Source organism: Neltuma alba, unplaced genomic scaffold (assembly GCF_004799145.2).
Source record: "Neltuma alba isolate B1F8T4 unplaced genomic scaffold, ASM479914v2 tig00011920_pilon, whole genome shotgun sequence".
In the NCBI taxonomy this organism is placed as follows: domain Eukaryota; kingdom Viridiplantae; phylum Streptophyta; class Magnoliopsida; order Fabales; family Fabaceae; genus Neltuma; species Neltuma alba.
Window position 1 is genome coordinate 24,182 of NW_021636512.1, and position 13,382 is coordinate 37,563.

Genomic DNA, 13,382 nt, shown 5'->3' on the forward strand with positions numbered 1-13,382 from the left:
CTTTGAAAAAAGATTTAGTAGGAAAGCAGAGCTTACAGGTAGGGATCAAATCCTGATAAAGGCCACCAATAGACGGCTATCATATCGCTGCACCACCCAGACGCTGGTTTAAATAGAGAAAAATTATCCACGCTAAACATAAAATGGGAAGTAGCCGAAGTGAGTATGGTGATGTGAATGCATGGTCATATAAGAACACAAGAAAATACCATATTTTTAATAAACATATATGTGAAAGAGTTACGACGCTATCTCTTGAAAAGAAAATACTCAGTACAAAATCGTTTTTGAGTTGATTCCACGCAAGGGCTATTGAATAATGAATATGCCAACAAAGAGGGTTAATCAAGTAATATGAAGTCCTCTAAGTAGAAGGCGACGGAAAAGTATTGATTGGGGTTTTTTTAATCCACAACAATCTATTCAAAATTTAATTGTTATTAGAACACAATAACATTATATAATACAGTGATCAAATTATTTTCAATATGTTGTATAGAATAAAAATTTTAAACTTTGTTAATTTTATTTTAGAATTTAATAACTTTTTAATTTTATTCATATTTAATATATACAATTTAAAAAAATTACAACATACACAATAATAAATGAAAAGAAATTATATATTCATGTCAAAAATTTAAAGAAACGAAAAAAAAAAAACACTACATGCCATCACAAGTAATGTTTATTATTAGGAAAAATTAATTTTTTAGTTCTTTAACTTTTAACTCATTTATAATTCGGTCATTCAATTATAACTTGGTGTGATTCAGTTTTTAAATTTTTAATTCGTTTATGACTCAGCCCTTTATCTTTTAATTTTTTATATTATTATCCGCATAATCTACAGGTCAGATTGAGTTATCATATGTGGCATAGATAATACTCCTCCGGTTCTTAATATAATACATATTTAATTAATTTGATTAGATTAAAAAAATTAGGTAAATTAGTTAATTATAAAAAAATATGACATGTTTTTATCTAAAATATTATAATCATCTTTTTTAATATCTTTCCTCCCTCACTTATTTGATTATAGTTGATGGAGTATTCATAAAAGTAATTTAGAAAAAATTAATAAATATAAAAAATAAATATTATATTTAAGACTAAAATTAATTTAATAATTATATCCTATATTAAAAATAAGAGGAGCACAGTTATACAACACCTTGCTTCTAGCGCAGCTCCACGTAACACAATAAGTAATGACTAAAGAAGACGACCGAAGAATCGGTAATGCTGAGAGGTAAATAACACAGCCTCTCATAACGTGACCCACCCGTGCTGTACTGCGATCAGCACCAACACCCGTCTCTGCAACATCTCGGCCTCATCGATCTTGTTTTGATTTTGAAGGTTACGCTCTTCGTACTCATACCCTCTCTCTTCTGAAAATTATTACTTCCAATTTTTAATTTAAAAAATATTTAATTAATTTAAATAGATTAAAAAATTAGTTAAGTTAGTTATTTATAATAAATATATGTTATCTTTTTTAAAATATTCTTATTAATCGAGTGTATTAACTAGAACTATCATTACTATAAAACTATCTTAAAAAAATATAAAAAATAAAATAAATTAAGATCTTATATTTAAAATAAAAATAAAAATCAAATAACCTTTATATTAAAAATAAAAAATAATATTAAATTATCGAGAGTCAATCAAAAGGAAGCCTTGGGCGTAGAAATAGTCAGCAATTAGACTTCCATGACCACTGTAGAGCCAGTCTCCCCTTCCCCATTTTGAATTTCAGCGTTGCCATTTTCTTAGTCAAACCCTTCCTTCTCTTCACACACGCACTCCCTCCCCCTTTTTTAAAACCAAACATTATCTCTTTTAAAATCTTTCTCACAGACTCTCCTTCATTCCTCACCTTAATATCTCAATCTTATTAAAATCATTTTGAATCATCTTGTCACCCACACCAAAGCCCTGTCACAGTATAAAACCCGACTCCATCACTTGCTTGTTTAAAATTTCTCCCATCCCTGCCTCAACCTAAATCTCAAAACCCAACATAACATATCTTTGGTTGTTGCGTAAGTCATAGTATATCTCTGTTCTGTTCATCCCCTGTTTTGGCTTTTTCTCAAACATGTTTCTTGTTACTTTTTGTGATATGTAGAGCCGAGTTGAAGGCAAGGTGTTTTACCATTTATATCACATAAGACGACTCAATCTAAGCTGTGAATTACAAGGATAATAATATAAAAAATTAAAAGATAAGGGACGAGTCATAAACGAATCATAATTTAAGATTACAAAAAGTTAACAGTTGACTGACCAAAAGATTAATTTTTCCTATTATTATCATTAACTTGGCATGTTAAATGTAAGGTTGTTGTACCTTCAATGGTTTTAAAACCATATATAAATATGACATTTTATAATTAGTTACAGCTAATTTGAAAAATTAGAGAGAGGAATTGAAAGCGGAAACGCAACCTAAGACTAAAGAGAAAGATGATGATATAACGTAAGATAGGGAAAAAGATCATTTCAAACGTGAAAACCATTCTTTATTTTATATATCACCACAATCGGCACGTTATATTACGCACATGAACTTGTGCTTGCCATTTTACCTACCAAGTCTTTGTCTCTCTGTCACCACCTTCATTTTCATTTCTTGATTTGTTATTTATCAACTGTAATTTTTTTCCTTACTAATTTTAAATAAATGCTAATCCTGCCTGGATTGAAGCACAAGATAAAAATACTATCTTCCTAGGTACCACCAGGCAAGGTAATGATGAGCTTAAATCTTATGGATAAAAAAATTATTACAATAATTTCTTACATTTAGGTTTGACAACGCTCAAAGATTATCTGTGCCCCACAAAAAAAAAATCCAAAAACACCAAATACCATATAATATCATAAAAATAAGCAATTTTAGATAAATATAGGGATTTCTATGATTATCTGAAATTTTGCTGCCTTTGTGGATCTCCCATCTATTATTTTAATTTACAAATAAAAATCGTAGTTTAGAATTAATTAATTTTTTTCTAGATATGAAACTTATGCAATTTTTTTCTATGTTGAAATTATAAAGAAAACTTCCAAATTTCATTTTAATATTATATATTTTTCTCTTGAACATAAGAAATTTTGATTATATTTTTACGAATTAATGTGCATTTAGCACTCTAAAGTATTTTTCAATTGTATTTAATACTCCTGAAATATTTTTTAAGTGCATCCATTATCTTGATTTTTTTTTTGCCTTGATGCTGGGTGTACAAAAAAATATTTTTGGATGTTGTACGCACATCAAAAAAGTTCAGGGTGTTGGATGTACAAAAAAATACTTCAAAGTACTAGATATACCAAAAAATACTTTATGGTGATAGATACACCTGAGAAAATACTTCGAGGTGATGGATGTCCCTTAACCCTATGTTTAAAGGGTTAATTTAATTTTTAGTCCCTAAAAATTAAATCTAGTTTAATTTTAATCCTCCAAATTTTAAATTTATGATTTTAGCCTCCCTTAAAACATTACTTTGTATAGAAATAACATTAGTCTAACAGACTAAATTTTAGGAAAATTATATATTTGTAATTTGAGAGATCAAAATTAAGGATAAAAAATATATTATCAGTGTTTTAAAATCCGTCTGATCACAACTTGACCACTGTTTGGACGGTAGAGCTTGGAAGGCTTGTGGTGAGGAAAGCGAGAGGCGGAGGATGAATATTGAGAAATGCACAGTGCGAGTGACTCTGACGCAACGAGAATCTCAATGCCTCAACGGCGGCTCAAATTGTGTCCACATTTTGGTGGGTCCCATAACCCCAAAGACCGACCTCAGGGAGTTCGAAACCCGCTTATATATGTTCCACCTCAACGAGCCTGTCCGCTAGCTAGCCACTCGTTCCCCGGCTCCAAGGGAAAAGCGTTATCTTTTCAGCGGAGAAAGCCGTGAGTCCTCTGAGCTGGAATTTCTGAAATTCTGCTCATCATGGCTTCTAGGCTTGCGGATTCTGCAGTCCTCTTCATGGTTTTACATTGCTCTTCGCCTGTCTCTTTCCCTTTTGAGTTTGAAGTTTCTAGGTGATGATAATGGTGATGTTGTTTAGGGGTGGGGTGAATTTAACTATATGCTATTTGGTTTTTATTTTCCAGGGCTCCCATCAGAAGCCAATTCAGAGAAGGAAGGTTACTGCCCAATGCTTACCAGGTAGTCTTGGCTTGAAATGAACGGGTTGAATATAATGCTTCATTCAATTCTTTCCTCCAAGTTATCTGTGTTGGTGATCGCATTGTCCATTCTTTGCGTAACAATTGAGTTTTTGTCATTGGTAAAAAGACGTTGGATCTTACAAAGCATTAAAGACCGGGAGGAGTCTAGTATTTAACTGCCCAGATTATGAGTTGTGTTATTTTGATGACCTCTTACTGCATGCAATAAAGGTTTCATTTTGCTGTCACTGGAAAAGAAAAAGGTCTCATTTTGTTATTTAGTTGATATGAATAAATAAGCAAGGTAGTTTAAGACAGTAACATAAAGTTTCATTTGTGTATCTTTGCAAAATATTATGCAGTCTGCTAATTTTCAACTCTTTAGTTGGCATGAATTCATGGTTGCGACTATTTATTGGTTGATTCTTAATTCTTATTCTGCTACAGGCTTATATAATATAAAGGGGGACAGGCCTATCCACAAGGGGTTTGGGAATCAGAGACATTTAATGCCAAGGAAGAAAATTACTGTCATACAAGCTGTGGCGGTTCCAGTTTCAGCATCTCCAGCGGACAATGCCAAGCACCGAAATCAACTAGCTGAAAACTATGGGTTTAGGCAAGTTGGGGAGCCGCTTCCAGAAAATGTTACTTTGAAGGATATTATTGATTCCCTGCCTAAGAAAGTAAGTTTCTTCAGATGCATGTCATGTTTTCATACCACCACTGCTGAACAGGACTTATGTTGTTATAAGATAGAGCTCCTTGTAAGATATTCTGTAACGAGCTATATGCTGTCACACTTGAATAACATTATGTAGCCAGTTTTCTTATTGCGGTAGAGGATGCTCTTTTATATAAAGCATCAAAGATGGTAAAATTCTGCATACTCTATGAAAGAAGGTGAAATTATTGATAAATCACTATATAATTCATCAACCTCTTAAGCCTGTCATCTCTTGCGCTTCTCTCTCTAAGCTAGGCACCATAGAGAGAAAGAGATAAAAAATAATTTATTGGAGTAGTTAATAACAGATGGAGGTCTAAAGGACTTAGTAAATAGTATTGAAAAAGCAGAGGAGCCAGTTATGGAAGTTAGCAAGTTCTGATTCATGCTTCTATTTCCTTCTGATTCTTCTATTATATAGCATTCTTAGCGATCACATGGCTTCTTGCTGCGCCTTGTATCAAATGGCTAAAACAATGTTGTCTTCCCTGTATATTCTTTTGCATGGCTTTGTGGTTTCAGGTGAGCCCCTGAAACATTGATGATTGATGCATATCATTTTTCCTTCATATTTTTTAAGGTCTTCGAGATTGATGATGTGAAGGCATGGAAATCAGTTATGATATCAGTCACTTCCTACGCAATGGGGCTTTTCATGATTGCAAAAGCACCCTGGTATTTGCTTCCTCTGGCTTGGGCATGGACGGGGACTGCTATCACAGGGGTCAGTTCAATATACATTTTTCCTTTGGACGAACTTGGTGCCAGTTCATTAAATCCTTTCACTCCTTTGGCTAAGTTTTCCATTTCCTTTTCTTTTTGGCATTCAGTTTTTCGTTATTGGGCATGATTGTGCGCACAAATCATTTTCCAAGAACAAATTGGTGGAGGATATTGTTGGAACTCTAGCCTTCTTGCCACTAATTTATCCATATGAGCCATGGAGATTTAAGCATGATAGGCATCACGCAAAAACAAATATGTAAGCAAATTTACTATTTTATTTGCCATGTTTCTTATAGATAACCTGTAGCATCAATATGGGTTCTGTACAGGTATTACCAACCGTGCCTTTTCAATAGGGAGTGCTGGACTTAGTTTCTTCACCTCAACCCCACCCCAGTAGCATCTTAATTCAAGTAAAGTGGATAAGGAAGAAATCATTTTATGATCACTTAAACTTGACAAAAGATATATCTCTGAATCATAATCTCTCTCTGTATGTATGTACGACGCGTACTTAAAAGTCAGATGGTAATAAAATTATATAAAAAAAAAAAAAAAAGAAAAAAAACAATGGCAGTTGGTAATGATACTAAAAAAAGAGAACATAGGTTGTTCACACGTGACAGTCTGCTGCTTTATCTATGTAATGCTAATATCCTTGCTATGAAATTCATCCCATCCTATATTATATGCATGCATGATGCATGCAAATACTAGTTAGTACCTCTTCATCATGTGGTTTTTGCTCAATCTATCTCTAATGCTATAGGTTGCATGAAGACACGGCGTGGCACCCTGTTTGGAAAGAAGAATTTGATTCATCTTCCCTGTTGCGGAAAGCAATAATTTATGGATATGGTCCATTTCGGCCTTGGATGTCTATTGCTCACTGGTATGTCACGCATTTAACTCTGTTCAGTTCCTTTAGAATTATTGATACTAACCCTAATTTTATGCTTTACCTTAAAATTTTCCTGACAGGTTGATGTGGCACTTTGATTTGAAGAAGTTCAGGTCAAATGAAATAAAGAGAGTGAAGATAAGTTTAGCTTGTGTTTTTGCCTTCATGGCAGTTGGATGGCCATTAATCATTTACAAGGCAGGAATCATGGGGTGGATCAAATTCTGGTTGATGCCCTGGTTGGGCTACCACTTTTGGGTAATTTTTCTCCATGGCTTTAAACTTAAATCTTGATATTGTATGAACTTCAAAATATTTTGCACTGTCAGACTTTCTCGATTTAATCAGTTCTCAGTTCATATGTTAAATTTCAAATTATTTAGAGTCTTCCATCTAAGATGAATTATTTTGTTTCCAATTATAGATGAGTACTTTCACCATGGTTCACCATACTGCACCACACATACCATTCAAATATTCAGATGAGTGGAATGCTGCACAAGCACAACTTAATGGAACTGTTCATTGTGACTACCCACAGTGGTATGGAATTCTCTCTGCTTCTTTCTTTCTAATGTATGCTTTTCTTGTGGATAAAGTGACACATAGTTAGGAAACTGCTCTTAGTTATTGCTGATTATGGTTTCTTCTTGCTACCTTACTGATATTGGTCTGTGGTTTTACGAACATCTCGGGTAATCTGTATAAGTTGTTTCTGCGAGGCATTGTATTGTATTTGTGCACTGGTGGATAAAAAGAGGGAAGTTTGAGAGGAAAGTTAAACAAATTTGAAAGAATTTGGTCATCTTGTGATTTGGTTGTCGTAAATGCCATAAATTGTCCTTGCTTTAGATGGAGGAGAGTTACACAGGTGCTTCCATGTTCCGTTATATACAGTGATCTTCATTTAATAGGGATGCTATTACGGGGCTTTATTGCAACCCCTCAATCAAAGCACAGCCGAATATGGAAACCAATTTTGACTTATGGCCTGCATTTTTTTTTTTCATACCATTTTAAATCTCGACGACATTTGAATACATTAAATGTGATGTCGTAATGGTCTTATGCTAGGCAATTGCCTCACATGGATGCATTCACAACAAAATTTATTCCCTTTCTGCATTTTATCTTCTAAGCTCCTTTTCTCTACAGGATTGAGATCCTCTGTCACGATATCAACGTCCATATCCCACACCACATATCTTCAAGGATACCAAGCTATAACTTACGCGCAGCCCATAAGTCTTTGCAAGAAAATTGGGGAAAGGTAAGATCAATACTTTTCTGATCGTACATTTGAGGTTTAAGAGGCCAATGATTCGTTAAAGGCATATTAATACCTTCATTACAGTAAATTTAACTTAATTTTCTTACTGCCATGAAAATATTAGAATAATATTCGCATAATCTTTAAACTTCAGTTCAGCAATAATCAAAATAAAATATTTGCAAGGTTGCAATATCTTTTGTTTGGAGACATGTGATCACGAAAAATTCACCAAAGCAACTAGCCACTAGGGAAAGCGGTGAAGTTTTGTTGATTCTAATATAGAAAGGAAATAATAAATCATATTGTTCATGGTTGGAGAACCAAACAAAGACTCATTAAACTATTAGATAACTTCTCTTGTGGGGTAAGATGGTATTTGGTTTACAGGGTTCTGCAAAAATTGAGCCAGATATATAACAAAATCAATATCTGTTATTTAGGGAGTATGCAACACAAACTGTAAATTTTTCTTATCATGCTCAAAAGTTCTATGAATAGGTTTTTCAAATTCTTAAGAAATCAAAATCTCCACATGCCAAACTGGTCAGAAATCATAATAAGGAGGAAAAAAACTCCTTGTGTTTTTGTTATCCACTTTCCAATTACAACATTATAAATATGATTTTTGCAGGTGAGTAAAAGAATTTTTTACCCTCGCTATATAATTTTATTAAATGACAAAAACATTATGAAGTGTACCCAATTCTAATCCTAAGAATGCTATAGTCGCTGTTTACTGAAGTTTATTTTTTTGCTTCATATCTTATCAGTATCTGAATGAGGCTAGCTGGAACTGGCGATTAATGAAGACGATCATGACAGTTTGCCATGTATACAACAAAGAGGAAAATTACATTGGTTTTGACAAACTTTCCCCAGAAGAATCCTACCCAATTACAGTTTTGAAGAAAGTTATGCCTGACTAGGTCCATCCTGGTTCTTTCTTATGTATACTTTATCTTTTCGTGCCAAAGTAGGCATGCCATTCATTTTCTTTTTACATCTTTTTTGGGAGGAAAATATGGTTCTTCTCTTGTACCAGTTTTGGTAACTGAAGAAATTTAAGTTTCTAGGAGTTCACTACGTTCCGGGCAATCAAATTGCCAAGTTGCGGTTGATGACAGAGATGTTCTTTAGTATGAAGTAAATATTTAAGTATATCAGAATAGTCAGATTCTTATTAGATGATCACATTGTAAGAGATATATATATTTCACATTGTAAGGTTATATATCTATATATATATATATATATTTGTCCAACGGATCAGAGTACACAGGGAATGGAGCAGAAAAGTTGAACATTGTCTTGATCCATTGCGGAAGATAAATCTTATTAAAGGGTATCTCCTATTTGCATGTTGCCGACAATTGAAGCTTTTATTTTGATTAAAATAATTATATATTACCTGAGTTATCTGTTACCTTTTTTTTTTAAAAAAAAAAAAAAGGAACTCAGTTTTACCATGACCCCTTAAGAATTCTTGGGTTGAAGGTATGAGATGAACAAATTGTTAATTCACTCTTTTGTCCTCTTCCGGATCTAATGGCAAATCCAATGGTAACTGTTTGCAAACTCTAAAGTGAAAGGCTCTTTGGAAGATAAAGAAGGGTTATCCTGTGGGAAAGGCAGAGGCTCATCAATCTTTTATTGCTCAGTCAAGTGAGAATCTTTTAAAGTTTGATTTACTTAATGTTGAACACTTTGACATGGCTGAAGGAAATCTCGGCTAAAGAGAACTCATTTATTGCGTATGGAAGTGCCTAAGGCATTGTGATAAGGATAACCTGTGTTTGATGGATCTGTTGTACCAAACAGAGTTCGATTTTGTCTTTTATTTTGGTACTAAGCTTGTAATGAAAAAGTTGCCCAAAACCAAAGCTACAACCCACCCCACCATCACCATCCTCATCAGAAGTAACTTTAGTTAAAGTGGTTTCATCCCTTTCATAAAATTTAAAAACAAATAAGAAAAAAGGGGCTTCATCCCATGCTAGTCCAAAATGTTTAGCAGTTGTAACTGCTCCTCGCATCACATGCTAAGAATCATCCCTTCCGCTTTTCCTTGTTGGACTGATACATAGCAGAGAACAATATTTCTTCCACCTTTCTGAAAGATCTTAAGAGAAAGCTGCATTCTCTCATAGATTCCGCGGGATTTATATCACTATGGTATTTGTGAAAGGGAAAAAAAGATAAAGGGCACATGACTATCCTTGAAAAGGTAAAGCGAAAGAACAAATTGAAGGACCATAATAACTTTGAAGTGAGTAGGTAGATAGATGCAAGTACATCAGTACAGTGTATAATCTTTAGTGTAGTTATGAACATTGAACAAATCCATAGCACTGGGCTAAACCTATGAAGTTCTTCTAGTAAAAGATGGTATGTTATAGATACTCAATCACTCACATTACTTAGTCAGAAACTCTAAGGAAAAATCTGGGTATACTTGGACAAACTAAGAAGGAGAAGAAGAAGAAGAAATTAAATCAGATGACTGGTGGGGATGGAGTCTGCCAAATATCAAACACGTTCTCTTCACTGTGAAGAGCAAAAAGCCTATCACCTCCAATTGAGAAGTCACATATGGAACCTCCATAGCTTCGTCTAAGCCTGGACGTTAAAACCCACTCAGGGCCACAAAATACCGAAATAGAATCATTCATGGAAGAGAAAAGCTGGCCTTCATGCAATGCAAGCTTGGGATAACAAGGCTCTTCTGGCATTTTCCCTTTCATCAAACGACTCCTGGAACTCCATCTAATACTTGAAGCAGAAGAACTTCTTATATCCATAAAACCCAGATCCTCAAACTCATTCACCACACAAATGGACTTATTGTCCTCCATTGCTATGGTGTCTCGAACCCTTTTCTCATCCACCGTTAATGGAGCTCCCACGTCTGACCAATACCAAACCATCTTCTTCGCTCTGAAATCCAGAAGGCTAATGTAACAGTTATCTTTTCTGGGAAACAGAGTAGCCACTAGCAAACAATTGCTTCCTTCCAGCCATTGAAGCTTATCTGCATCACCAAAAGACCAACCCAGAGGCTCATAGAAGAAGTCTACTTGTTTTCCAGTTACTTGATCCCATACACCAACTCCATATTCATTGCTTCTCCCTTTACAGCTACAAAATATTTTGTAATCTGAACTGAAGCTCAAAGCGCCGGCAGTGAAGCTCTTTGGTTGATTCTCATGGCTGACTTGGAATTTATGCCGGAGCTCTCCCGTCGACGAGCTGAACAGTCCCATTCCGCCATCGCCACGGCCAAGGCGCTCGCTGACTCCGACGATGATATTATCTGAACCCACCCATCCGACGTCGTTTACTCTCTGGTAATCGAGAGTAAGCGGAGGGTGTTCTTCTAGCATCCAATCATAGACATGAACCATGCTTCCGTGAGCGACGCAGCATCCACCGTCGGGGCCGGCGCGGATGGCGGTTCCGTCTCCGGGAGCATGGCCGGTGACGGAGCCGGAGAGGATCAACCTGTTGCCGTCGAATTGACCCCATTTGGCAGAGCGAACGTGGTCGAGGAGGCCATAGTAGAGGGCTTCACGGTAGAGAAGCTTCTCTGAGATGTTGGGCGGGATGTAGAGTTCGCCGGTCCGGAGAAGATCGAGGAGGACGGCGAAGCAATCCGGGTTGCGATCAATGAAGTACTCGGTGTGGTGACTGCCTGGGATTAAGTTCCAGCTCTCATCGAACATTGCTCCGAACATGGAATTCCGGCCGGCGTTAGCAAGAGTTGTCGCCGTAGTTTCAAATACTCTGCCACCAACGTTGAATTTCACCCTGTCGGAACAAATCCCCATGATTGGGTTTGCTCAAGAAAATAGAGAAACCCAGAATCCAATTGGACTTGTCGGAAACAAATTCCCGAAAACGAAGAAGCAAGAAGGGGAAAAAAAAACAGAGGATGTTCAGAAATGATCCCAGAAAAACAGCAGAAAAATTTGGGATGGTTGGATTGAAGCAAGCAAGTGGAAGAAACAAGTAATAGAAAATGAATAGGAATCGGGAGAATGAAGGAAGGTTTTTAAATTTGAGAGATTTGGTGAAGAGGGGAGAGAGAAATGGAGGGGTTGGATTTCAAAAACTGAAGAATATAATTGACTCAGTTTGCTTGAACCTCTTCTCCCTCAGAAAGACTCTGTTTTTCCACGTCTTTTCAATTGGGCTCCATTGGTAGGGACAGCGCAGACTCATTCTTTTCCAGTCCAATGAAGAAGAGGATGACGACCACTGGCATTTCTATTATTCCTCAAATTTGTGTTTCTAGAGAATGTCGTTTTTCAGAGTTCTCGCTTTGAACCATAATCACTGCACGGTGGGCCAGTTGTGAAATGGGAGAGTCTTTTCCTTTAGGACTCGGCACTCAAAACTCAACTCTTATCAATAAATTTTGAAATTAAAAAAAAAATAACAATGGGAAGAGGAAAGGGGGCCGGGGTTAAATTTGAAATTTTAAAGAATGTCGTCAGTAAGAGTGGAGTGGTTAGCCCAAAAAAAATATTACTCACATTAAATTTGAATATCACGTTTTTATAAATTATTTAAAATTGTTAATTTTAATATAAAATATCATATAAAACAAAATAATGTGTTGATAGTAATTTTATATGAAAAATAAATATATATTAAAAATTATTAAAATATACATAAAACTTAAACCCTTAAGTGTTTTTACCTGAAAAACCTTGAGATTCAAATGTGATAATTCAAACTTTTTGTACAAAATAGGCACAGAAATCAACTAAATAAATTAGTAAATTAAAAATTTTTAAGTGATAATTATTTAAAATAAAATAAAAAATGTAAAAGAACATTTATCAAAGTTAATTGTACCTTTTTTAAAAAAATTTCTTTTGAAAAAAACAAAATTATCAGGTTGACGAAGAAATGGTAAGCCGATAAGGGAACGCCACCACGTAAGCGCCTTCTCTGTTTACTACCAAGTCAGCGTTTTGTTGCGGCGCTCTTCCACCACTTTTCATAAAGAAAGCGCGTTCTTGTTCATCATTTATAATAAATAATGGGATAATTAATTTTTTGGTTGTTTGTAACTTAGTCTTCATGTTTTGAATCAACACAACTTAATTTTTATAATTTTGATTTTATTGTCATTCAGTTTCTGAAGTTTAATTCATAGCTTGGTCTCTATTTTTTAATTATTTTATAATTTAGTCTCTCTTTTTATTAGATATATAACTTTATTTTTCTAAAACACATGGATTAAATTATAATATAGGAACCGAGTTGTAACAATTCAAATTTTAGAAATTGAGTTACAACTAAGTTAAAATTATAGGACTGAATTGTATCAAATCAAAGCATACGGATTGAGTTGCAAACTAGTCAAAATTATAAAAAAACAAAAAGACTAATTTTCCTGTAAATAATTAATTTTGGTCCTTTTTATTTACAAATTTTTATTTATTTACCTTCTCTAAGTTTAATTTTGTGAAATTAATTATGTAATGTAGTAACTAACAAATTTACCACTTACAACTTAGCACGTGAAAATATAAACTATTAATCT

The 13,382-nt window shown here is 34.6% G+C and overlaps 2 protein-coding genes across 2 annotated transcripts; one reads left to right on the forward strand and one right to left on the reverse strand.

Moving 5' to 3' along the window:
• The first annotated feature begins 3,931 nt into the window (after nt 1-3,931).
• On the forward strand, nt 3,932-9,064 carry LOC114719515 (omega-6 fatty acid desaturase, chloroplastic). Its single transcript, XM_028905021.1, has 10 exons — nt 3,932-4,022; nt 4,148-4,202; nt 4,652-4,890; nt 5,512-5,655; nt 5,762-5,913; nt 6,427-6,549; nt 6,639-6,816; nt 6,983-7,101; nt 7,714-7,828; nt 8,602-9,064. Exons 1-10 carry the CDS (start codon nt 3,984-3,986, stop codon nt 8,755-8,757), a joined length of 1,320 nt encoding a protein of 439 aa, XP_028760854.1. The 5' UTR covers nt 3,932-3,983; the 3' UTR covers nt 8,758-9,064.
• Nucleotides 9,065-10,110: 1,046 nt separating this feature from the next.
• LOC114719522 (BTB/POZ domain-containing protein At2g24240-like) lies at nt 10,111-12,068 on the reverse strand. The gene has a single exon (XM_028905033.1). It carries the CDS (start codon nt 11,653-11,655, stop codon nt 10,324-10,326), a length of 1,332 nt encoding a protein of 443 aa, XP_028760866.1. The 5' UTR covers nt 11,656-12,068; the 3' UTR covers nt 10,111-10,323.
• Between the last annotated feature and the right edge of the window lie 1,314 nt (nt 12,069-13,382).

Bases quoted from the DNA above. Each gene is read 5' to 3' on its own strand.
- LOC114719515 (XM_028905021.1), top strand. From the start codon at position 3,984: ATGGCTTCTAGGCTTGCGGATTCTGCAGTCCTCTTCATG. The intron at 6,817-6,982 runs GTAATTTTTCTC...TTCCAATTATAG, and splicing joins GGTTGGGCTACCACTTTTGG to ATGAGTACTTTCACCATGGT. The intron at 7,829-8,601 runs GTAAGATCAATA...ATATCTTATCAG, and splicing joins TGCAAGAAAATTGGGGAAAG to TATCTGAATGAGGCTAGCTG.
- LOC114719522 (XM_028905033.1), bottom strand. From the start codon at position 11,655: ATGGGGATTTGTTCCGACAGGGTGAAATTCAACGTTGGTGGCAGAGTA.